Source organism: Crocuta crocuta, unplaced genomic scaffold, assembly GCF_008692635.1.
Source record: "Crocuta crocuta isolate KB4526 unplaced genomic scaffold, BGI_CrCroc_1.0 scaffold107, whole genome shotgun sequence".
Lineage (NCBI taxonomy): Eukaryota > Metazoa > Chordata > Mammalia > Carnivora > Hyaenidae > Crocuta > Crocuta crocuta.
Genome location: NW_027531877.1, coordinates 2,470,617 through 2,494,894, shown reverse-complemented (window position 1 = coordinate 2,494,894; position 24,278 = coordinate 2,470,617). Strand labels below are relative to the sequence as shown.

At 37.3% G+C, this 24,278-nt stretch overlaps 1 protein-coding gene across 1 annotated transcript in view; it reads right to left on the bottom strand.

Annotated features, from left to right (window-relative positions):
* Positions 1–24,278, bottom strand: part of SPINK5 (serine peptidase inhibitor Kazal type 5) — a 270,877-nt gene that overhangs the window by 33,253 nt on the left and 213,346 nt on the right. Inside the window, exons 8-18 of the mRNA XM_077772967.1 lie at positions 19,215–19,342; positions 16,894–16,957; positions 15,701–15,828; positions 14,177–14,243; positions 10,367–10,494; positions 8,945–9,032; positions 6,884–7,011; positions 5,578–5,659; positions 4,084–4,211; positions 2,484–2,565; positions 2,031–2,158 (exon numbers count right to left, since the gene is read on the bottom strand). Coding sequence (XP_077629093.1) covers positions 2,031–2,158; positions 2,484–2,565; positions 4,084–4,211; positions 5,578–5,659; positions 6,884–7,011; positions 8,945–9,032; positions 10,367–10,494; positions 14,177–14,243; positions 15,701–15,828; positions 16,894–16,957; positions 19,215–19,342 — 1,151 coding nt within the window. The remainder of the gene's footprint in view (positions 1–2,030; positions 2,159–2,483; positions 2,566–4,083; positions 4,212–5,577; positions 5,660–6,883; positions 7,012–8,944; positions 9,033–10,366; positions 10,495–14,176; positions 14,244–15,700; positions 15,829–16,893; positions 16,958–19,214; positions 19,343–24,278) is intronic.

The following is a 24,278-nucleotide window of genomic DNA, read 5'->3' as shown; positions in this document are numbered from 1 at the left end:
AGTTAAAGAGACAGACTCTGGAGCCAAACTGTATAAGGAACACAAGGAATGTCTGACCCTCTCTGTGCCTTCCTTATTTTTAAATGGGGAAGCGGAAGGGAAGGATAAAGAGAAGTAGTAACTATTTTTTTTAATGGATTGTTGTGAGCGTTAAATGGGTCAATACATGTAAAGCAACTAGAATAAGTTTTGGTACATAATAAAAGTGATTATCAAAAGTAATCAGTGCCATCATCAGTGTAATTATTATCAGGAGTCAATCCTCCCAAAGTAGGCATATGATGGGAATACAGTGAGGGTGACAGCTTTTAGCCATTTTGGACAACCAGCAGTGTTGCAAATCAAGTTCGGCATAATTGGCACAATTTAATACTGGTGTACAGAAAGAAGAAAAAATTAAATAATATGTAAAAAGTTTTAATTTTAAAATGTAAACATGTTTTAAATTGTATGTAAAAATTAGATAGATTATGCTTCAGTCAACATAAGACTTGCTTCCATTGATCAAATTAAAACTTCCTTAAAAGGTGAAAAGACAGTTTTCATTTTGTATGAATGTGTGCAAGAAAAGACTATGTAGGGAAGAACAACTCTCAAAAAAGCCAACAGATTTTGCTAATATACCCATAAAATATGAGGTAATAAATACAACTTTATTTCTTTTTGATAAGGTATTTTTATAGGGTTTGGAGGAAAGTACTAAAATAGTTCCAAAATTCTGAGATTTCTCATTTTTCTTTATATGGAACCTGACCCAAATTTTACCATGAGTCTAAGTTGACCAAAATATTTAAGAAGCATTTTTTTTCCATCCTAGGAAATCATCAGAGGAAGCAGCAGAGCTAACCACTAGGTGGCAGAATTCCTTCTTTGTCATTGAAAGATTGATGTGGAGATAAAGAAAAACACTGAAACAAGCCTAAATCCAGACAGATATAATTACTAGAAGTTGATAATGGCATTCCTAAATGATCTTCTATCTATACCATACAGTGAAAAACATCGTTTTCTTCATTTTTTCTTTCTTCACTGATGTTTCTCTCTTTCTCAACTTCTCTGGGCCTGTGTCATCTATAACTTGTGCTAATATAAGAAAGACCTTTTTCATGTTTGTCATGAAGATCAAATGAGATTAGGCAGCAAAGCTTTTAGCAATATTTGCTGATGACACACATTCAATAAATTTTGGTTATAATGATTATATGGCCATCATCCTGACTTCCACGTAAGAGATTCTTAATGCTTCTGTGCCCAACCACCGTGGGACAAAAATTGTTCTCTGCCCAGGAATACTGAATGACTGAAAGCTTTCAGAGGTTGAGTTTATAGAAAATCAAGTGGAGTGTCTCTTGAGACAAAGATCAAAAGGCTTAAGGGATATCATAGACTCTTGTTTTTGAGGATCCATCATGCCATTTATTCTACAGTTATACTTTAGTCTCCTGTACGTGAGGATTCAACTTCCACCGTTCCTACAGCAGGCTTCACCTATTTCAAATATTACAAAGTTCATCTTTGTGTTGTGTTCAAATCTGTGTCCCTATAGCTCTCATCCATTTTAATTCTACTTTTTAAGATGACACAAATGAGTAAGAAGAAAGGTAGTAAACTTTTACAAACACTCTCCTAAAACCTGCCATGCACCATAACGATATTTTATATGTAAGCTCATCCATTTCCTATTTTAGCTGACAATCCTTCAACTAACTAAAAAGCAATTAGTGTGGTTGCCAGAGTATTCTCTTCTCTGAATAAAAGATCTTGAGTTCTATCTAAAATATCCTAAAAGAAATTATTAAGGATCTATTTATATCACAATAATCATTATCTGAAAGCTCTCCACTTGCTTTTTGGTTTTGTATTTTAATGTGTGTGTGTGTGTGTGTTTAGTTCATTTAAACTGTGATACTGCAAAATGACTGTTATACTGAAGAGGAAAATGCATTTCTCACAATTGATTATTCACAACTGTTTGAAAACTTCCCTTGGTTCCCTGTCACCCACCATCAGCAGTCCTGAGCTTTACTCACAAGAAGGCCTCACACATGGAGCAGGTGTTGCCATGAACTTTCCCATCTGGGCCCTTGATGGGGTCATTCTCTCTGGTGCAGAGAAGCTGTCCATTCTTCCTTAATTTGCGGTATTCTCTGCACAATTCCTGTGAAATTGAGGAAGGAAGTTTGAGGTTTTGAATACAGGTTGGATCAGACTGGAAAAACAGCTGCAGTTTAGACTTTTTTTCTCAAATGGGGGTCAGCAAGTGGTTTATTTTAGAATAGTTCTTAGAAGAAATGACTATTTTTAAAAGATAAAAGTTATAAACACTTGACCTAGAAATAGTCACCTATGTACCTGTGTATATGCTCCCATATAAACAAACTGTACAAACGTTTCCTATAGCTTCAGGGAATGTATGAGTTCCCTGAATGCCATCTATGGAGCCCAGGTCCACATGCTCTGACTTTTGGAAAAGTTTCCTTCACCTCAAAGGAAGTTGTGTTCTCAGATTGTCTCTTATTTCTTGACTCACTTTCCTTCTTTTTCTTTTCTTCTTCTTCTGCTCGACTGAAAGAGAATGATTAAAAAAGAGATCAGTAAGGATGATAGAATGTCCAGATTGAAAGTGATCTCAAGTATCATTTACTTTTTGTAGTTAACGTTTAGTAAATTCTTACTATGTGCCTAATCTGGGGCTTGTACCATGAAATCTTCTCAGCTGCATGTTGTAAAACTTCTGTTATAACCCCATGTATAGATAAAAAAACTGACAGACTGGATCACTCCCCCAAGGACACAGAACTGATAAATGTACAATTCAGATGTAAGCCCTAATTCAGAGGCAGTTTTTTAATCTTCCAGTACTCACAATTTCCAATATTCAGTATGTCTGATTACTATCTAGCTTTGCTTTAATCTGCCAATAAATACTTTACTTACATCATCCTTGAAAGCCCACATAGGTCATTCTACCCCTGAGATTCTCAAACTGTTAGCAGGTTGTTCTTGGCATTGAGCTGTATCCCTTCCAGAGATTCTACTCATTGCCCCCACTTTCATCCATAGAGACAGCCTACGGTATACATTCTACGGTATAGATTTAAAAACAAAAGCTACTTGGGTATTTCAAAACCATAACTCTCTCCTTGCTAAGTATGCCATGCCTTAACAGTCCTCAAAGGACATGGTTTGTATTCATTTCCTCTAAATATGTTTTTGCTTTTCTGCTGAAGTGGTGCTCTCACAAAGGAACAGAAAGTTAATCTGGACTCACTGTTTACATTCTCTAGAATCCCTTCCATAAAAACAATTGTGTAGTGAAGAGAGAGATATTGAACATATAGTCACATATATCAATTTATAGCTATACTTAGTGCTTAGTGCTATGAAGGAAACTCCCAGTCATCACGAAGGAACCACTGAGGGGTAGGGACATAGAGTAGGCTTCACCGTGGCTGTTTGAGTGGACGAGACACATGGGAGGGATTCTCTGTGCCAGATGTTCATCTTTCCTATTCCAAGTCGTTCTCTCAGGCCCTGTGTATGAACTAATGTACCGTTTTGCATGCTGATATGTTTGCTCTGTGAATTGTTGTGTGATTTCAGATGACTTCACATCCCACTCTGTAGGGTTGAGATCCTTGTTTACATCTCGTACGCTTACACAGTGATCACTTCAACTGGTGATTGATATGCAGGAATTATTCTTTGGAGTTGGTTAGGAGTGACGTCACCATGATGGCAACATAGGTGGTTCCTAACTTCCCTCCCCCTCCCAAGAACGACTGGCCTCTATTCAAGAACATGACATGACTGACAGAACCCTATAACACAGGGGTGAGGCCAAAGCACTGACTGGACCTTAGAGACCAAGACAGATTGTGTTAAAAGGGTAAGAGAAGGAGCTACATGTGGACCTCCCTCTGTCTCTCTCAAGACAGAGCAATTGTGCAAAAATGCCACTGACAAGAAACAAAACACAATTTAAGAAGTAAAATACAACAAAGCTAACATTAAAAAAATTTAAGACCTGAAGCAGAAAGGACAAAAACTCTTCCTAGTGTTCCCAGCCACAGTGCTACTCACAAGAACACCTCACACATGGAGCAGGTGTTGCCATGCATTTTCCCATCTGGGCCCTGGATGGGGTCATTCTCTCTGGTGCAGGGGAGTCGTCCGTTCCTCACAAGCTTGCGGTATTCACTGCACAGCTCCTGCCAAGACAGAGAAAGAACACTGGGGATACTTGCTTTTATGCCTATTCGAGGTGGAAGACTGGAACATCTACAGGGATAGGAATTAATGTTCTATTTCTTTGACCCCAGGATTTTAGTTGTGTTTCTCTCACATGTAAAATTCAGTTCAGCAAACAAAACTCCTCATTTGCTAAGAGACGGGAACGAGTAAAACATAATAGGGTGTCAAAATATAATAAAAGAAGGGGACAAGTAAACTCCATTATAATCTAAACAGAATAAAATAAGTGCAAACATATTGGTACAAGAAAATCTGAAAACGCAGAGGTTGAGGCCATGAGATCCGATTGTGAAAGCCAGGGGAGATGTCACAGAAAAGGAATAATTTGAGTGAGACTGAAGAGCAAACAGGATTTTCGGGGGTAAGAACGGGATCGGGGAATATGCATACTAGATTGTTAAAATAAATTGAGAAACAAAGTTGGAAACTACATGGGCATACAGCAGAACAGGAACTTCTAAATGAAGGTAAGAAGTCAAATAAGAAGAGATAAGGAGGTTGAGGTGTATCTTGCAGTTAATGATGAGTCATTTGTGGGCTTTAAGCAGATTAATATTATTAATATTTTGAAACTTCAGTCATGTTAGGGAGGATAGTTGGATAAGGGAAAGACTAAATCACAGAGGGAGAAGCAGGAGACTCTAATCTTCTAAGCAACAGGCAATGGCGTGCCTAGGTGGCTCAGTCACTTGAGGGTCCGACTCTTGATTTTGGCTCAGGTCATGATCCCAGGGTTGTGGGATCGAATCCTGCATCAGGCTCCGTGCTGAGTGTGAAGCTAACTTGGGATTCTCTCTCTCCCTCTCTCTCTGCCCCTCCACCACTTGTGTGCTCTCTCTCAAACACACACACACACACACACACACACACACACACACACACACACACAACAATAGGCTATAATAACTTATAGAAGGCTGTGGAAACAAATTATTATAACATTTCAGGGGTAAAAAATCAGGCTTTCTGTGTGCAGAATGAAGGTATTTTGATCCCAACTCAGATGTGAGATTTCAAAAGCTCACAGGTAGAAAATACACATGTAGAGTCTCTGGAAAGTGGTTTACCACAGTCTGTACTGGTGAAACCAGTATTAAAACTCAGTTTTTTCAGACTTCAAATAACTTATTTTTATTGTACAGTGTTAGTCTCTGAGCCAGCAAGAATGGATCAAGCGCCCATAGTATTCATCTCAATGTCGTCTCTGGAGAAAAGAGTTAAGATTTCCTGGGACTTTTTGCTGGGCAATATTGTACCCCCTAGACTCTGAAATATGTTCAAATTATAGGGCCAAGTAGGAGTGGTTGGGTGGATTCCACTCACTGCATATGAGGGTGCTTTCCCAGATTCTCTTCTCCTTCTTGCTTCTTCTTTAGCCTTTTCATTTTCTTTAGCTTCTGCTTGGCTGAATGAGAGAGAAAACCAGAAGAATCTGTAGGACCGACTACAGGCGATTATTTGTCCACATTCTTGCATTGCTAATTTCTCCTCCCTCCTTAGGAAGAGCAATTTTGTCCTTTTTTTACTAAACCAATGAGAGGCGACAAAATAGCCTCCAGTATGGTAAGATGCCATAACTTCTTCACAGTGTTTGCTTAACATTGAGAGAAATATAGTTGCCTTGGGGTCAGAAAAGAAATGTCATCAATGTCCACCAAGGAGGTATCAAAACAGGTACCATAGTGACAGTAAACCTGGAGGCTGAAAGTGGCCTTTACAAGCACATCGATTGGTTCCCTTGTTTCACAGAGAGAAGGTGAGGCAGAGAGGGCGCTGGCTATACTCTTAGGACAGGAGGACAAGACTACAACTAAACAACTTCTCTCCTCCTAAGTCTGTAGTCCATCTATCACACTGTGCGCACCCTAGCTTTATTAATTCACCTTACATGTATTGCTGACTCACAGCTGTGTTATCGAAAAACAAAATACAGGGTGGATGGAAAAAGGCCAATAATTTTCATACACTGATAAACCAAATGAGCTTACATTTGCTTTGCACAATGGAATTGCACTGTATGTACAGTTAACTGATGGTATTTCAGCTACACATGGCTGTCAATCAAAACAACAGGCCAGAGATTTGAAATGTAAATCAACTCCTTAAACTGAGCTCAATCATATAAACTGGGAGCAGTTCCAAATTTTGAAAGCAAACTGCCAGTTCAATTCTAACCTGTTGAGAAACATCACATTATGTACAGTAATATTTAATCTTATAAGGGTTCATGGTTGTTTCATGGGCAACAGCAACTCTAATAATCAATTTCTGCTTTAAGTGTTCACTTTGGGCCCTAACCTCTCCAGAATATGAGATGCCTGCAAACTTGTACAGCAGGTTCACACATGATGCTTCAGCAGTGGGGAGGATTTGATATTTGCACAAGCTCATGGCTGTCAGGATGTTCCAATGGTAAGAGAATGAGTGTAGGGGAAACCGACATATTAAAGTAAGTAGTTCCCAGCTTTATGGCTAACATTCTCAATGTTAAGTGTTCAACTTATTCAACTCCTTTCCCTATTTTGAGCCACAGCTTCCCCATCTATGAAAGTGGCTAGTTCTATTAGACCATCTGTAAGGTCTCTTCTCTCTCTGGCGTTCTTTAGACACTTTGACATTCTATACTCACTAGAAGGCTTGGCACATGGAGCACAGGTTTCCATGCATTTTCCCATCTGGGCCACGAACAGGGTCATTTTCTCTGGTACAGAAAAGTATTCCATTCCTTGCCTGGTGCTGATATTCACTGCAGAGTTTCTAAACAATGAAAATGAGACACTTTAGATATAGTTCTCTATTCTGTTTATAAATTTTAGATGCTGTAAATGAAAGATATCAGAAGAAAGGGAACTGAGGATAAAAAAGAAAACTTTTAGGATTTAGGATCATCCCTAAATTTTGTGATATTTCTCTCTGTGTAGTATTCATCCACGTAAATATTCAGTAAGATATAAATGTAAATATAAATGTGAAGTAGCTCTGTTATCACTCAAGTGGATAAAATAAGGAACTGCAGTATAAGTGATATGATGCAAGTCTGAGTTCAATTAGTGCAAGCACAAAGGGAAGAATGATTCATGGAAGTACAGAGAAGAATTTCTGTCTGAGTTATATATCTTTAGGATGTGTCCAGGAAAACAATGTGGCAAAAAGGCCCCCAAGAGGAATCATAATGTGTGAACAAAGGCGGAGAGGTGTAAAAGACCATGTTATCGTGGGATAACGTATTACTGCCAGAAATAAAGAATTGGCTGGACAAAAAGAGGATGGTTTGGGGAGTGGTCAAAAGGAGATCTTGAAGATAAATCAAAATCAGGTTACTGAACTTTAAAGGGAATTTGGACTTTACTCCTAGGAAATTGAAAAATGATAAATATTTATAGAAGAGAGGAACATAAAATGAAATGTTTGTTTTAGCAAGACCACCCAGCCAGGTGTGTGGAGGAGTTGAATGACTGGAGACTGAAACTGGAGAAATTATAGAAAAAACTAAGGAAAGGAAGGGAGGGAACAATCGAGGAAGGAAGGAACGAATGAACAAACAAATGAAGGAAGGAGGGAAAGAAAGGAAGTAAGGGAAAGAAGGAAGAGAAAGAGGAAGGAAGAAACTGGAAATGAAAGATAAAAGGATGGTTTTGATTTGAGAACTAAAATTTAAGGATTGCAGGAGGGGCGCCTGGGTGGCTCAGTCAGTTAAGCGTCCGACTTCAGCTCAGGTCATGATCTCACGGTTTATGGGTTCGAGCCTCACATCAGGCTCTGTGCTGACAGCAAGCTCAGAGCCAGGATCCTGCTTCAGATTCTGTGCCTCCCTCTCTCTGACCCTCCCCTGCTCTCTCTCTCTCTCAGAAATAAATAAAACATTAAAAAAAACTGAGGATTGCAGGAAAAAAATTGGTTGAAAATGAGGCCTAGACAAAAAGATGGAGTTACAAGAAGTCAGAAGGGGACTCATGAAGTAGGCCGTTTTATGAAACTGTGAACTGCACACTAGAGAAGGTGGGCTTAACTCACTGTAAGAAACAAGTTAAATAGGGTTTCTTCATGGAGTGAAATGGTCCAAATATCCTCTAGGATACCTTCAAATGTTAGCTTTCCAAAATGCCAGTGGGTCATGCCCATATTTCTGACACTATGAAAGCAATGTGGAAGATGAAATGAAACCCGAGGATTGAGGGAGATGTTGGCTAGAAGCATAGAGACTGGGTAGGATGCTAATGCCCTGATGGAAAGGAAATCTATTAGATATATGAGCTAAGTTGGTAGCAGGAGAAAAAAAGACAGATGCCTAGTTAAGAGATGTTTAGAAAGTAGAATGTGGTATGATTTTAAAGGGAGCATACTAAAATGTTACATTGAAGACCTCCAAAATAACTACCATACACATCAGACTTTGAATTCAGATAATGCTTTGGTATTTTACCTTTATTTAGGAACTACTCTACTAATATGACTTGATTAATTTTCTCCAAATAGAGCTAAAAATTGGAATGCCTAATTATTCTTCTATATCTTGTGAACTAATTACTGTAAGTCACTTTCCAGAAGATCTACCAGTAAAGGAGGAAAAATGAATCAACATCAAAAATGCATTCTAGAGTAAAATGTAGACACACACACACACACACACACACACACACATACACACACCCCACAAAAGTCGTAACTAAGTTGATCAAACTAATCATACCTCAATTTCTCTTTTAACTTTAACTTTTTCTTTAGCCTTCCTCAAGTTTTCATGTGCTTTATTTTTTTCATCTGAAAAACGCTGTTTGCTGGAGGAAATAAAAACAAAATAAATACATGAATACAGATGCTATAAATCCTCATGTTACAAAATAGTCATTTAGGCACAGGTGGGAAAAGAGCCACATGCTCATGGGTTCTAATACAAACATTTTCCATCGTCTTAAGTTCCTAGTTGGGTTGAAATCTTCACTCTTCCCTCTCAATCCTTTTATTTTGCCTTCATATATCCACGGAGTCACCATTTTTTGTCATCTTCCTTTCTTTTAAATCCCCTTAGTTAAAATTTTACCTTCTTTGAGAAGACATCCCAGATATCAAAGTGGAAATAAGTTGTATGTCTGTCATTGTGTTTTCATACCTGAATATTCTCTTATGGGATAGTTTTCACTCTGTCTTGAAATGTGTGTGTGTGGGGTGGGTGGGTGCTTATTTGTACTCTTTAACTTTAAGCTTTTTGAGAGCAGGGATCTTCCCTTACACATTCATTGAACATTTGCCCAGTAACTATTTTTTGTCAAGTACTGGCCCAGCCCTTGGGCATACACTACAGTAGCATACACAACAGACACATACCCTGTGTTCTGGGAATTTAGAGCCCAGTAGAAAAGACTAACAGTCAACATATAGTCATAGGAATAACTACACAATTACCAGCTGTGATGATTGTTATGAAATAAAATTAAGAGTTATAAGGATTGATTTCAATTAGAAATTTCAGGAGGTCTTAGCCAAAGAAGGATAATCTTGAAATGCAGTCCACAGAGGGGAGAGACTAGCTGGCCAAGACTAAGACAGACTTGATGGAGGACAGCATAAAGGAAAGAGTATGGAGAGATCAAGGATCTGAACGAGTGACAAGACCTTGTCTGAGACATCTTCATAAATGACATAATTTATATGTTGTGGGATTTGCCCTTCCCCAAGGTCAGATGCCCGTGATGAAAAGATAAAGTTCATCCCATTCACATATGAACTTGAAGTTTTTGTGGGCGTCAACATCTGTTCTGTCACAATGGGATAATTACTGAAGGAAAACAGTCAAAGTCTTGGTACCTGCTTTTACCCTCACTCTGTATTATGACTAGCTCATAAAAAGGCTTACAAAGGTTGTGGGAGGAAATATTAAGAAGTATTTTGTAATCCAGTCTTCTAACTGGAAAATCGAATCCATCTATACTCAGAAACAGACATACATCATGAGGATCTATTTACTAGGTGATATCATGTTTTGCAGAGGACAGAAAACTGCTCAAAAATTCTCAACAACAAAGCTGTACCTTAATGTTGTGCTTACTCCCCGTGCCAATCAACCTCCACTTCACACACCCATTCACTCCAAAGAAACTGCATCTATACTCACAACATTTCAGCACACAGGGCACATTTATTGCCATGCATCCTGCCATCAGGGCCACGAACTGGGTCACTCTCCCGTGTACAATAAAGTCGTCCATTCCTCACTTGGGTTTCAAATTCCTTGCAAAACTCCTTCAAAGAGATAAGTAGTTACACTTAGCACTTTTCTACTCTTTAATGCAGAAAACGTATACCATGGATTTATAGTCACAGAATGTCAGGTGGAGATGTTGGTAAACATATAACATATTAATGAAGATTAATAAGAAATAGTCATTATGTCATGACATTACTTGGTACTTGTATCTACTATGTGGTTTATTAAAATGTAAAAGAGTCTTATAAAGAATTAGGCTGAGCATATATTTCCTAATATTAGATAGCTCTTGTTAACTTCCAAGTCCACGAAAAAAGGATTATAAAAAATAAAATATCTTTTAATGAGTCCCAACAAAGACATAACAAAATGCAGCTTCCAAGACAAAAGAAAAAATGTTGTCAACAAGCAGAAGAGAGAATCTGTGAGACGCGATGTTTAATACTATTAATATGGACCGAGTCAAAACAATCCAGTATGGTTTGCAAGGCAATAGGTGGTATCCAATGACTATGCTTACTTTCATTTGTTCTCTGGGAATCTGTGGCCTCTTTTACTGATGTTCATTTTTATGTGCTCTGCTTCCTTTATTGATGTCTCTTTCTAATATGGTAGATAGCACAAAAAGACTAAATCTAATTTTTCTTCACTCCCCACTGTACAGAGATAAAACATCAAAACTAGTATTTATTTAGAAAACCTTAAAAGGCTCTGACTTCCTCAAATGATCCAAGAAAGGTTTGCACCCAGATTTCCCCATGTTTTGGTTCAGTGGTTTCAGGTTTTTCTCTGTTTGGAAAATCCCACTATTTGATGAAGGCTAAACTATACCTATGTCTATGTTTGTATTTATACCTACCCCAAATTATTCTAGACTTAGGGATCTCTATGTTAAGAAACATGTTTTATGATGGCATATATTACTGCATAACCTACAAGAAATGCTTCTCTCTTTTTCAACTGTGTGACCCTAATCTTCCCATTTCAGCCAAGAAAACATGAGCATAAAGAATGTGGTTTGAAGTCTGAAGACCAGAGCAGCTAGACTGCCTCTAACTCCCTGGGAGGTCACAGCCAAGTCCCATCACCTTCGAGACCTCAGTCTCACCACCTAGACAAGGATGCTTTTGGAATAGATGCTCTTTTTTCTAAATCTAGTATTTGCAATTTTTTAAAAAAGAACTATTTCATTAGGACCCTTTAAAAAAGGATCCTAATTAACTCCCAATAAGAAAATATTTGTTTTTTGGAGGAGCAATGGGTGTGCTCCAAACTTCCTGGTTGTTAACAATCTAGGAATAAAGACGCATAAGACAATCACTTGATAATCATAGCATGGTAACAAAATTACTGCTCAATGGTTCCCATAAAAGAAACAATGATAATTTCAGTTTATAAGTTGTGATTCATCTAAGGAGATTCTGAAGAAATACTTTTTGTGAGCAAACCACTGACAAGTTAATTATGGGGCAGTTATTGAGCCATCACCATAAAGCAGTCCCATTCAATACAATCATGTCCCGTGACCTCACCAAAACAATGACCCCAGCTACAGAGAAAAAGAGAGGAAAACAGCCAAGACAAGGTGAAAGACAATGGAAAAGATCTGTGTTTATGAAGTAATAAAATGCTCAATATTATAAGATGACCCAAAGTTTTTGACTGAAGCTTAACTACCAAAAGAAGGGCTTTTCAAATCTCATTGAATATTCAACAAATTACTGACAACTCTGAATGCTCCACTGTTCTTCGTTTAAACTCTGAACACTCTAGGGTGGGAAATATGCATCACCAAATAATATTATTGAGTGGAAGTTGAGCCCATGACTACCAAAAACTGGACCTAGCACTATCCGTAGGAAAATATTTGTCCATCATCCACAAAAATAAGTATACTTGTTGTGATGCCTCTCCCAATCTGATGGGGGACCCCAAAGGTGGGGCAAAAGGATTCAGTCAAGGCAGAACAAAAGAGATAAAAGTTTGCTGCATATGTTAGTGTAAGGGTGTGGGGGCAGGAGAGCAAAGGTGAGGCTGTCTGCCACGAGGCAGTGGGGACTGTTTTTAAAGGAGGAAGGTGAAAATGGGAACGTTTGGCATTTTCCTTTTTTTGTATCAGTGCCTGGTTGTAAGTAGCCCATTTGTTAGGACATGTGGATATTTTTAGGTGAGTCGCCCCAGGGGCCTCTCCGTATTCAGCCAGGGGGTTAAATTGTGGGCCCTTTGGCCTTGATCAAGTTTCCATTGCTAAAGCCTATTGCCTAGAAGTAGCCTCTAAATTTGTATTAGCACGAAAAGGTACAGAATGTGGAATCACATTCCAACAAGAAAGTAAAATTGAGATCATTTATTCAACCTCCTTAATTTGGAACAAAGAAATTGAGGTCCAGAGAGAAGAGATGACTTGGTCAGTTTCACAGAGCCAGAGCATAACAGAACTATGGCTAAAATTTAGGTGTTCTGACTTCTCAACAAAAAGTTAGTCATTTTGGGGCGCCTGGGTGGCTCAGAGGGTTGAGCGTCCGACTTCAGCTCAGGTCATGATCTCACGGTGGTTCGTGGGTTCAAGCCCCGCGTTGGGCTCTGTGCTGACAGCTAGCTCAGAGCCTGGAGCCTGCTTTGGATTCTGTATCTCCCTCTCTCTCTGACCCTCCCTTGCTCACGCTGCCTCTCTCTACCTCTCCCTCAGAAATAAATAAAACATTTAAAAAATTTTTTAAAAATATTAGTCATTTAGCAACATAACTAATGTCACTGTCATTGAAAGGACAGTTTAATAACAGTGGTGATTTAGGAAATCCAAGCTGTATGATCTACAATGCTTATTCAATTACCAAAAGAATAATTTTTGTATGCTAGGTTAAACAATTAAATCATATAATAATTTGAAAAAAACTTAAAGGTACTTTAAAAACCACAATCTCAGAGTGCCTAGGTGGCTCAGTTAGTTAAGCATCTGACACCTGATTTCGGCTCAGCTAATGATCTCACAGTTTGTGAGACTGAGCCCCACATCGGGCTCTGCACTGACTGTGTGGAGCTTACTTGGGAATCTCTGTCTCTTTCCCGCTCTGCTCCTCCCCTGCTCATGTTCTCTCTTACAATAAATAAATAAACTTAAAAAAATAAAAATAAAAACTACAATCTCAATTTTGGTGTTATTTTTGTTTAAACAGAAGCAAGACTTTTATAAACATAGGCGTCACTGAATGTAATAACCATAGTGGAAAAATGAATAACTCCAATTTGTATCAGTGGGGTCATATATAAAATACACCAGTAATATACTGTTTAAAAAACTCCAGAATCATTTACAAGTTATTCCTGTCTAATTTATATTTATCTTGTATTTAAAAATTTTGCATAAAAATTTTTTTTATTTAAAAAAGCAAAATTAATCTACACTAAACAGAGAGAAGTCTGGGGGAAAATTAAGCAGAATTTAATTAGCATATATTCTGACTTCTATTTTTTCTCTCTCTTTTTCTCAAGCAAGGAGGGAAATTGCATATTTAGGTGGGAAATGCTGTTTTAAAATTGAATTTAATGTATATTCCTAATATACCAGGAATAGTGAACTTGGAGACGTTTGAAATTAAGGGCAACAATTTATTGTAAAAATTAAGGACGATGACATTATTGAAATACCTCAAAGTGTCATACCTAAGTTTGCTAATATTCTGGCCAAAAGAACCAATATGTTGATGAGTAATTTACCTTTTCAGCACTTCGTCGAATTCTGGTTTCACCTTCTTTCTTCGCTTTTTCTTGAGCTTCTTTTAAGCTGTTAAGAAAGAAAACAGTTGGTCAGTTTATGGCTCAATCATATTTGCAGTGTCCCTTTACTAGACAAACTTTCATATCCTTCTCCATAAAACTGGTTAAACCGATTCACCTACAAGAGACAAGCTTTTCCCAGTCTTGCATGAGCCAGAAAATTGCCAAAGATAAGGAAGGGTGTGAAACTGACTCACTGACAGTCAATTAGAAGCTTTGTTCTGTAAAACTAGATGGGTGTGACTCCTTGATTGACAAACAGAAGATTGTCAGGAAAATTCCCTTTAATAGGCAGAACTAAGAGCTTTAATACAATGCTGTGACAAGAGTGAAACCAAACTGAGCATTTGATGTATTGCCATCCACGCCCTTATGTAAACCTTTTCTATACCTTGTGAAGTATTTGTTTGCCTTCAGGTAAAAGCACCTCTGTTAAAAAAAAAAAAAAGCGACATTGAACTAAACTTCTAAGTCCTCTCACATCTATTACCTACTTGCAGTCTTACCCTGGAGACCGGCATTATTAGTTCCACAGAGGAAGACACCAAGAGTTGGGAGGTCAAATTCTCTTTTTTAGCTACTGCATGAAAAGAAACAGAAAGCCACAGAACTGGGGCAGGTTGCAACACTAAAAGCACATGCCTCCTAGATAAGAAAGTGGAAATTAGGCTTATTTCCTGTCTGGAAACCAGTTATAATCACTGCTTTGTAAACCTGATAGGACGTGTCCTTGAATTCTATAACAGCACACTGTAATTTTCAAAGGCAGGTGTGAAGTTTATTTATCTGTTAAATCTCTTCCTGCCTTGATTGTAAAGATCTACTGAAGTAAATGGAGCATTTTAAAGCTTGCTGACATATAGAGAGTCTATACCCTGTTTAACAGCCAGAATGTTAGAAACTCATTGGATGTTCTTCCTGTCACAGCCTCAGTCCTCACAGCAATGTCAGACACTCAGAGAAAGATAACCTGATTCTTCCCTTTCATAAAGTTCCACCTTTCATATTAATAACGGGTTCGGTCACATGACATTATTGTTATCATTATATTTTAAACTAGACTGTTACTTTTAGTAAGAGTCTCTATGCATATTCAAATGAAACAATGCATGTCAAAGGACTGACCTAGAGTATTCCACATGAAACTGCTTTCTAAATTTTAAACTACTGCGCCTTATAAAACACTGTGCCTTGTCCTGTAATTATAATTAAGCAAATGAAGAGTATTGAATATAATAACTAACACATTCATCTCCACTTCTTTGAAGAAACTCTCATAGATGATATAAATTAAAAAGAAAAGAAGCCACTCTGAGAGCAAGGACTATTTCACCTTATGAAGACAAAGAATTGTATGCCTCATGCAAAGGGCTGTATCTCTCTGTGAGTGGGTCTCAGTATAGCAACCAAATGCATCCTCATCAAGTTCACCCACGTGGCTTGCTTGGGGATGATGATACTTACAAAAGCTCAGCACACATCGCACACTTATTTCCATGTGTTTTTCCATCAGGGCCAAGGACTGGATCATTCTCCCTTGTGCATCCAAGTCTCCCATCCTTCACATAAGGCCGAAAAGCACTACATACATCCTGAAGAACAGGGAAAGGAATGTGAATTTCACCATACTGATTGTAAAGACTTTCACATTGCTTTCAGAATTTTTATAATTCTCAGTGCTTCTCTGCCCAATGCATAGTAACCACCTGGAGCAGTACCAGAGACCTAGAGGTAGTTTAGTAAGTACTGTATTAATCATGTGGTTAAGCATGGTGCCCATTTACCTATTCACTTATTATTAAACTCAAATACCCTAGTATGTGCTACGGGAGGACAGTCCTTGCACTCAACTTGCTCACATCTACTGGGGGACACAAAAAGACACTTAATGTGCTGGGTGCCTGGATGGCTCAGGTGGTTAAGCGTCTGACTTCAGCTCAGGTCATATCTCATCAATTCATGAGTCTGAGCCCCTGTGTTGTCAATGTGAAGCCTGCTTCGGATTCTCTCTCCCTCTCTCTGCCCCTCCCCAACTTGTGCTTTCTCTCTCTCCAAAATAAATAAATAAACTTTTAAAAAAATACATGATGTGCTAAATGTCCTGATAGGTGTTCTAGGAGCATAGAAAGGGCACCAAACCTTGACTTAGGCAAAACATTCAGGTAGAAAAAGTCAAATGTGACATGTCTGAGATATTTCTTTCTTCTATCATCACAAGAGCACAGAATTTTAGCACAGAAAAAAGCTATTTAATACAAATCTCACTTTTAGATATGGAAACACTGGTACAGTGTGGGTAAGTAATTTGTCCAAGATCGCCCGACAGTGACAGTGCTAGGGTTTCAATTCAGATTTAATGACTGATGTGTAGTGCCATTTCTACTACAAATGTAGTTTCCTTTTGATTGACTGACTGACTGAATGATTTCTTTCTCTTTTTCACAGAAAACAGAAAGAAAGCTGAAAGGTCTAACTATCAAATTAGCCCGCTCCAGTTTCAGGAACTCTCAGTTGCTTTTCATCTTAACAAGCCGTGTTTAAACGGGCAGGAATTGTTTCCTTCCTAACACCCCACCCAAGAAGGAAGAAGAGAGCATCGTCTTTCTCTCTGAAGTCAGCCTCCCAACGTTTCCCACCATTTTGACACTTGTCCTCACCTGCTCTGGATTACTGGTCTCACATTCCCCTTTGCTTTTTATGCCAACTTGGGACCTGGTTTTGCTGGAAATGAAAGTTAGTAGACACAGAAGTTTAGCATCACAGAACATCTTACCATTGAAAAATAACTTATTGTCATTGTATTATAATTCTCTTTATCCTTGAAAACAGATGTCACACTATATTCTCTTCTTCACTTACTCTTTCTAATGAGAGCTTGTGTTTATAGCTTGGAGTCAAAGAAATAGAACCGTAGGAGGACTCATAAGATTCAGACCTGAAAATATGATTTCCAGAATTTTCCTTCCTGTGTCTATAGGAGATCCATATCAGAAGAGAGGGGAAAAGCACACCTTGTAACTAGATATGCCCTCAAAAACTATGCTGCCGTCAATGATTTTTTTTTAAATATATGAATTCAAGTTTATGGGATGTAACTTGCTACTATACTATTCTTTCATTTATGCTGACTAATACTTTAATTGTCATGGAAAGTACCTAAAGTCCTAAGAATTTTATTCAGTCTAATAGCCCCTGAAAGCATTATGGTTCTGAAAACAGAACCATAAATGTATAATACACTTTCTCCTTCATAAAAAGATAAAAACCACAACATTGGTATAACAATTAAAAAAACAATATAAAGAGAAAAATGAAGCCATTAAAAGCAGTAAGAAAAAAGCTACATCAAAAGATACCATTCGAGGGAAAGAAAAAGAATTGAATCCCAATGTTATTGCAGTCTCCCAGTAGATGGAGCTAAGACAGAAACACAATGAGCAGGATGGCTCTCACTGTATAATAAAAGGAGTATACCAGAAATCAGGGGAGAGAAATTTACACCTAAAACAGAGAGTTAAAGAATCTATCACAAGATCCCCCACATAAAGCACAGTAGTAATTAAATGTTCAGTGTGCTCCTAATAGTGTTAGAAGATACGTGTCTAACAAAGCCTGTCTGTTCTCCCCATGTCTATCTGTGTTCTCCGTTTATGTGTTGGCCACTGGTGAGAGTTGAAGGCATAATTTCAGAGCGCATCCCTGAAAATGCAGTAATGTGAGGGACCAGAGTGATTCCATTCAGTTGTGTTTTGGTAAAGATACTTATTACAAGGAAAGATAAAGCTTGCAGAACCTTGAAGACTGAATATTTACCATATCCTTTACTGGCCCCAAGCACTGATTGCTATCATTTTTGCAAAAAACTGAAGAGTAGACAATTCAAGGTTGAGGCCAGAAGCCAGAACCTAAAAAGCAGGTATGCCATCTTGTTGACTGAAGACAATTGATAACCAAACATTAGCACTGAGGGTGGAGAAAGATCCAAAGAGGGACAACATATTGGACAGTGAGATGCGTTAGCTATGTAACAAAGGTTGAATAAATGGAAAGAAGTTCAATATTAAAAGTTCCAATTAGTCTACTCTAATATTATAAATTACTGAGCACTTAATAAAAAAATACTTTGATGATTAAATAATTCTCTGTGAAAAAAGATATACTCCTAGACAAATAGAAATAGATAGGTGTCTGTATATATATGTATGTGTGTATGTGCATATACACACATGTGTACTTACATGTGCATGTATGTAAATGTATAATTTAGATATATCAGATGTCTACTTCATAGAGACACTGTTAACTATTTGATAAGCTGTATACAAAAGTGCTTTGTAAAATATAAAGTGTGACATGACATATTTTTTTCCTTAAAGATATAGTAAAAGGAGGGGCGCCTGGGTGGCTTAGTTGGTTAAACATCCGACTTTGGCTCAGGTCATAATCTCACAGTTTGTGGATTGAAGTCCTGCATCTTGCTCTGTGCGAACAGCTCAGAGCCTGGAGCCTGTTTTGGATTCTGTGTGTGTGTCTCTCTCTGCCCCTACCCCACTCATGCTCGGTCTTTCTCGGTTTCTCAAAAATTAATAAACATTAAAATTTTTTTAAGTCTTTATTTTATTTTGAGAGACAAAAAGCAAGTGGGGTGGGGACAGAGAGAGAGGGGGACACAGAATCTGAAGCAGGCTCCAGGCTCTGAGCTGTCAGCACAGAGCCTGATGCAGGGCTCGAACCTACGGACTGTGAGATCATGACCTGAACTGAAGCTGGACGCTTCGACTGAGCCGACTGAGCCACCCAGGCACCCGTAAAAATATTTTTTAAAAAATAAAGAATACAGTAAAAGGAGTGGTCCTAATAATTTATGGATGGCTAACTCCCATGAAATGAATTGATTTTAAAGACTCTAAGAAAAGAATGTGTCCTGTAATTATACAGAGAGCATGCATTAGGGAGAAAGACTGCTGCAGATACTCACGCATTCTCAGCACACAGCATACATTTGTTGCTGTATGTTTTCCCATCAGTGCCACAAACAGCTACATATTCCCGAGTACAGATAAAATCCCCACTTTTTTCTTCTTTCATGAAATCATCGCAATTCAACTGCAAGAGACATTATCAAGGAACATCAAAATACAAGAGATAAAATATTCCTTAGGTACATATAAGAGAATATTTTAAACCCACAACAATATAACTATACTGGAGAACAAAACAGGTTGAGGAGACTACAGTACACCAAAAAAGTCATGGATGATAAATCATGGTCCAAGAACAGAGATACAATTAGATTTCAGGAGAAAGAATTTCTGTTATTTCAGGAGGTCAAGTCGCCTCTCTGAAATTTAGTATACTGCTTACCTGTCAAATCCCGCCTGTCTTCTCTACAGAGTGGTAATGAGGCTCAGTAGGTAATGGATATGAAAACTCTCTGTAAACTATAAGCTACAATAAAGTTTTTATTATTATAGATTAGGGTAGTGATCAGGAGCCAGTTTGCTGGGTTCTTAATTCTAACTCTGCCACATACTGGGTGTGTGATTTGGGAGTTACTTAACCCCTCTGGGGTTTAGTGTTCTTACTTGCAAAATGTATACAATATTACTTAACCTCTCAGGATTACAAAGAAGTTTCCATATATGAATATGTGCACTGAGCTTAGAATAGTGCGTGGCATATTGTTACCACTGACTGTTGTTGTTTTGTTATTTTAAACATTTTCCCTAGAGACAATCAGGCCAATAAGACTAAGATATTTGAGCATTGGAAGAAATGCCCACAGGTCAGCTCCAGTAATATGACCTGTATTTAGGGACATAGCTATGCGGGAGGAAAGCAAATGCTTGAGGTGATACCTGGAGACCGGCGTTTGAATCTCAGACCTGCCACCCACTCACTTCACCTCTTTGAACCTCACTTTCCTCCTTGCCTGACAAATGGAAATTCACACCCTATGTATATTATAGATTTGTGCCGAGGATGAAATGAATATTTGAGAAACTTTATTTGGTAACACTATTGTGACATGAGCTGATTAAAGATCTCAAGTTAACTTGCATTTAATTTCTATCGAAAAGTAAATAATAACACAGGGTTTTTTTATATGATCACATGGGAAAATAAATTTTTGATGTTACTATCATAAGAAAAATATTTAAAATATAAATGTGGAAAACTTAGAATACATAGACCTGTGACCTAGTATGTCACACAATAGAAAGAATAAAAGTACAATGGACGCAATTATATAAATGAATTTGTGAACCAAAAGGTGACAATGAGGACTCCAAAGACAATAAAAATGGGAAAAGAATGTAGAATAGTAAAGAAAAGCTATGGAACATACCCGACTGTTCATGTCATATGTTTAGGAAGAAGTAAAAATAGAGTGAAAACAAGGTAAGTCATGGCTATATGTGTTATTTCACTTGTTCAGTTGTTCATTTGTTCTTTAAAATCCATTACACATTTACTAGGCTCTGGGCTTCTACTAGACTAATATACCACCACAGCAAAATGAAAGAAAGAAAGAAAGAAAGAAAGAAAGAAAGAAAGAAAGAAAAGAAATAAGAAATGGAATACATGCTCTAAGGACTTTACATTCTGATGAGAAGACAAAGACCACGAATATGATCATTTTAAATTATAATAAATGCTATGAAAAATAAATTGAACAATACCCAGAATGGTGGCTGGTTTAAAGACAATGTCAAGAATGGTCTCTCTGTAAAGGTAACATTTGAGGTAAGACGGAATTAATGAGGAGGAGCCAGCCACTAAAGATCTGAGGGAAGAATATTCCAGGCACAGAAAAACTACAATTGCAAAGGGTTTGTGAGAGGAACTAGATTGTCCTGTTTAAGGGGCACAAAGAAGTGTGGCTGAAGTAGAGGGCAAAAGCAGGAGAGCTGGCGGTTTTCTCTCTAAGGTCATATCTGGACAAACGACAGAAGCATGGGTGATAGGGACTGACTTTATTAACTTGGGACAATCACTGCGATTCCCCTTGACCAGCAAAAGCAACAGCAGCATACCAGGTCACACGTGTTGGCAGGGTGATGACGGGGCAGATCAAAAGCCCAGCTGTGCGGTGAGGAGAACAGGTGCACCTCATCTCTACTCCACCTCCTCCTCCCCCTCCAAACTCCAAGGGCTGGTAGATCACAACCTACGGAGAACACCTCTTCCTAATGCGCACAGATGGACTGCTAATCAGAGTGGGAACAAACTGGAGGAGCAACACTGGTTCCAGAACATTCTGATCTAGGCTTCATCCCTTTTCTTATCCTTACACTCAACAGGAAAGGCAGAAACTGAAGCGTGGCCTTGAATGCCATCTCACTCACTCTAGCAGAAAAAATAACTAAAGCTATTATGGAATCTGAGAGTAAATATATTTGTATATGTGAGGAGCAAAACAACATGAAAGAAATATGGTAATGTGAGCAATACTCAGTTGAAGCAGAATTAGTGGAATGCATAGAAAAATAATTTATCAAGTATAAGTATATTTTAGAGAGGTAAGAGAAAATATTTATAACATAAAATAAGAAAAAAGTTATAAGGAAAAAAACTGGAAGTTTTAGGTATGGAAATATGTAAATAGCAATAAATAAAACAATATAAAGAATAAAAGAAGGATAGGTACAAATACCTAATGAATTTGTGGACCAGACAGTCAGAAAGTGAAACTCTCATAAAAGACAATGATAAAGGAAAACAAATTTAAAACAGAAAATTTAAAGAACATGGTGAATAGAATTAGAAGTCCCCAAAAGAAGGCAAACATATATAGAAAAACATATTTGAAGAAATAAGGAACATTTTTAGAATTAATGAAAACTGAAAAAACAAGAGAAAGAGAAATAGCATCTGGTCAATAACAAATTGGAGGTTTAGGGAATTTTAGGCAAACAAGACTAGCCTAACATATGTTAGGGGAGAAAATACAGATATTGACAAAAAACAAGGATGTTCGCAATAGTGATTAAAATAATTATAAATATGGATATTTGGTTTAGGCTGGTCATAATAAGAACAAAAATAGATATGAGACCTTCAACTCATCATCACAGAAAAGCTGGAAAGAAGAAAATAATTTTAAAATATGTTTTTATTAAAGTCTGATAACTAAAAATATGAAACATTTGGAGAACCAAGTCCTAGTAAAACAGAAATAACAAACTGTAAATGGGCTAAACACACAAATTAAAATACAATTTGTGATTGGATTTTAAAAATCAGGATCAAATCAGGTATGGATGGTAAGAGAATAGTTAAAATTAAAAAGCACACAGATATTAAAACAATAGGATAAGAAAAGATACAAGGTAAAAATGAATAAGAAGAGGGCAGATGCAGTAATATTAATCCTAAAAATGTAGAATTCATTCTAAAATGCATCACAAGTGACAAAGAAGGACACTATATAAAGTAAAAGGAAAAACAGAACATGAAGATGTAGTAAACATTGAGGATTCATTCAGTTAATTATACAGGCTTTAACTGTATCAGACTACAACCATCAGAATGTGATAGAATTAGATAAACGAGGGGGCGCCTGAGTGGCTCAGTCAGTTGAACATTCCGACTCTTGATTTTGGCCCAGGTCATGTCACAGTTCAAGAGATCGCACCTTGCATTGGGCTCTAGGCTGACAGCATGGAGCCTGCTTGGGATTTTCTCCCTCCCTCTCTCTCCATCTCGTCTCTCTCTTTCTCTCTTTGTCTCTTTCTCTCTCTCAAAAATAAATAAACTTAAAGACTTAGATAGGGGTGCCTGGGTGGCTCAGTCAGTTAAATGACTTCAGCTCAGGTCATGATCTCATTGTTAATGGGTTCAAGCCCTGCTTTGACTCTGGGCTGACAGCTGGGAACTTGGAGCCTGCTGCGGATTCTGTGTCTCCCTCTCTTTCTGCCCCTCCCTGTCCACTCTCTGTCAGTCTCTCTCAAAATTAAATAAATACTTTTAAAAATTAAAAAAAATGAATTAGATAAATCAGTAGCTGGAGTTATGGATTTAAGCATGCACTCCTCAGAAACTGATAGACCAAGAGTAAAAAGTTAAGATGCTTAAGCCATTAGATTTTGATAGAAAACTACACCTATGACACAGCAAGTAAACATTTTTTCTCAAGCCATAAGAAACATTTATAAAAGTGTAATATTTATTAGGTCACTAAGAAAGTCTTAGGAAATTCCGAAAGATCAATGTCATATGGTCTATGTTCTCTGACCAAAATTTGATAAAATCAAAGTTAATTTAAAATAGGTTAAGTGCCACATATTTGAAAATCAAATAATGTAATACTAAATAACTTAGCAAGGGAGGAAAATTTAAGGAATCTCTGGCAAAGAATGACAAACGGAAACACTTGAAGTACAAATCTTGAGATAGGTAATCATTAATATCTTTAAATACCTTTGTCATAAAATTTTAAAAGTTAAAACTTTTAAAACTAGGTATTCCTAGTAGCAATCCATTATAAAATGTGCAGGAGAGCAAGCATATAGAAACAAAAATGAGTGACACAAATAATATAAACAATAGAGAAGATTAACAAAAGAGCTGATATGATAGATTTCTAGTACAACTGACAAGAAAAAGAGAAGATGGAAATAAAAAATACAAGCAATAATCATTGAAAATAACTGTGCAAATGTTGAGATATACATATAATAAAAGCAAATTAGGAGTGTCCATATGCTAAAACATCTGAAAACCAAAATGGAGATATGGCTAAAAGAAAAGTGTAAAACACCCTCCATTGTTTAATTAAAAAAGTTGAACAGACCAGTAAGCATTAATCTAACTGATATACTGGTCTGAGATATTCCCTCCCCAAAATGCCACAGTCCTAATAGCCTTAAAATCCATTTTTCAAAGTTTTAAGTTAAAAGGAAAACTAATACTGAATAATAATAATTTATAAGTTATTCCAAAAATTGAGAAAGTATGTAAACTGAAAACCAATTATAGACAGTTTTACTTAGGTTTTACTTAACACAAAATTCATGAATTTTAAGTGTATAATTCAATG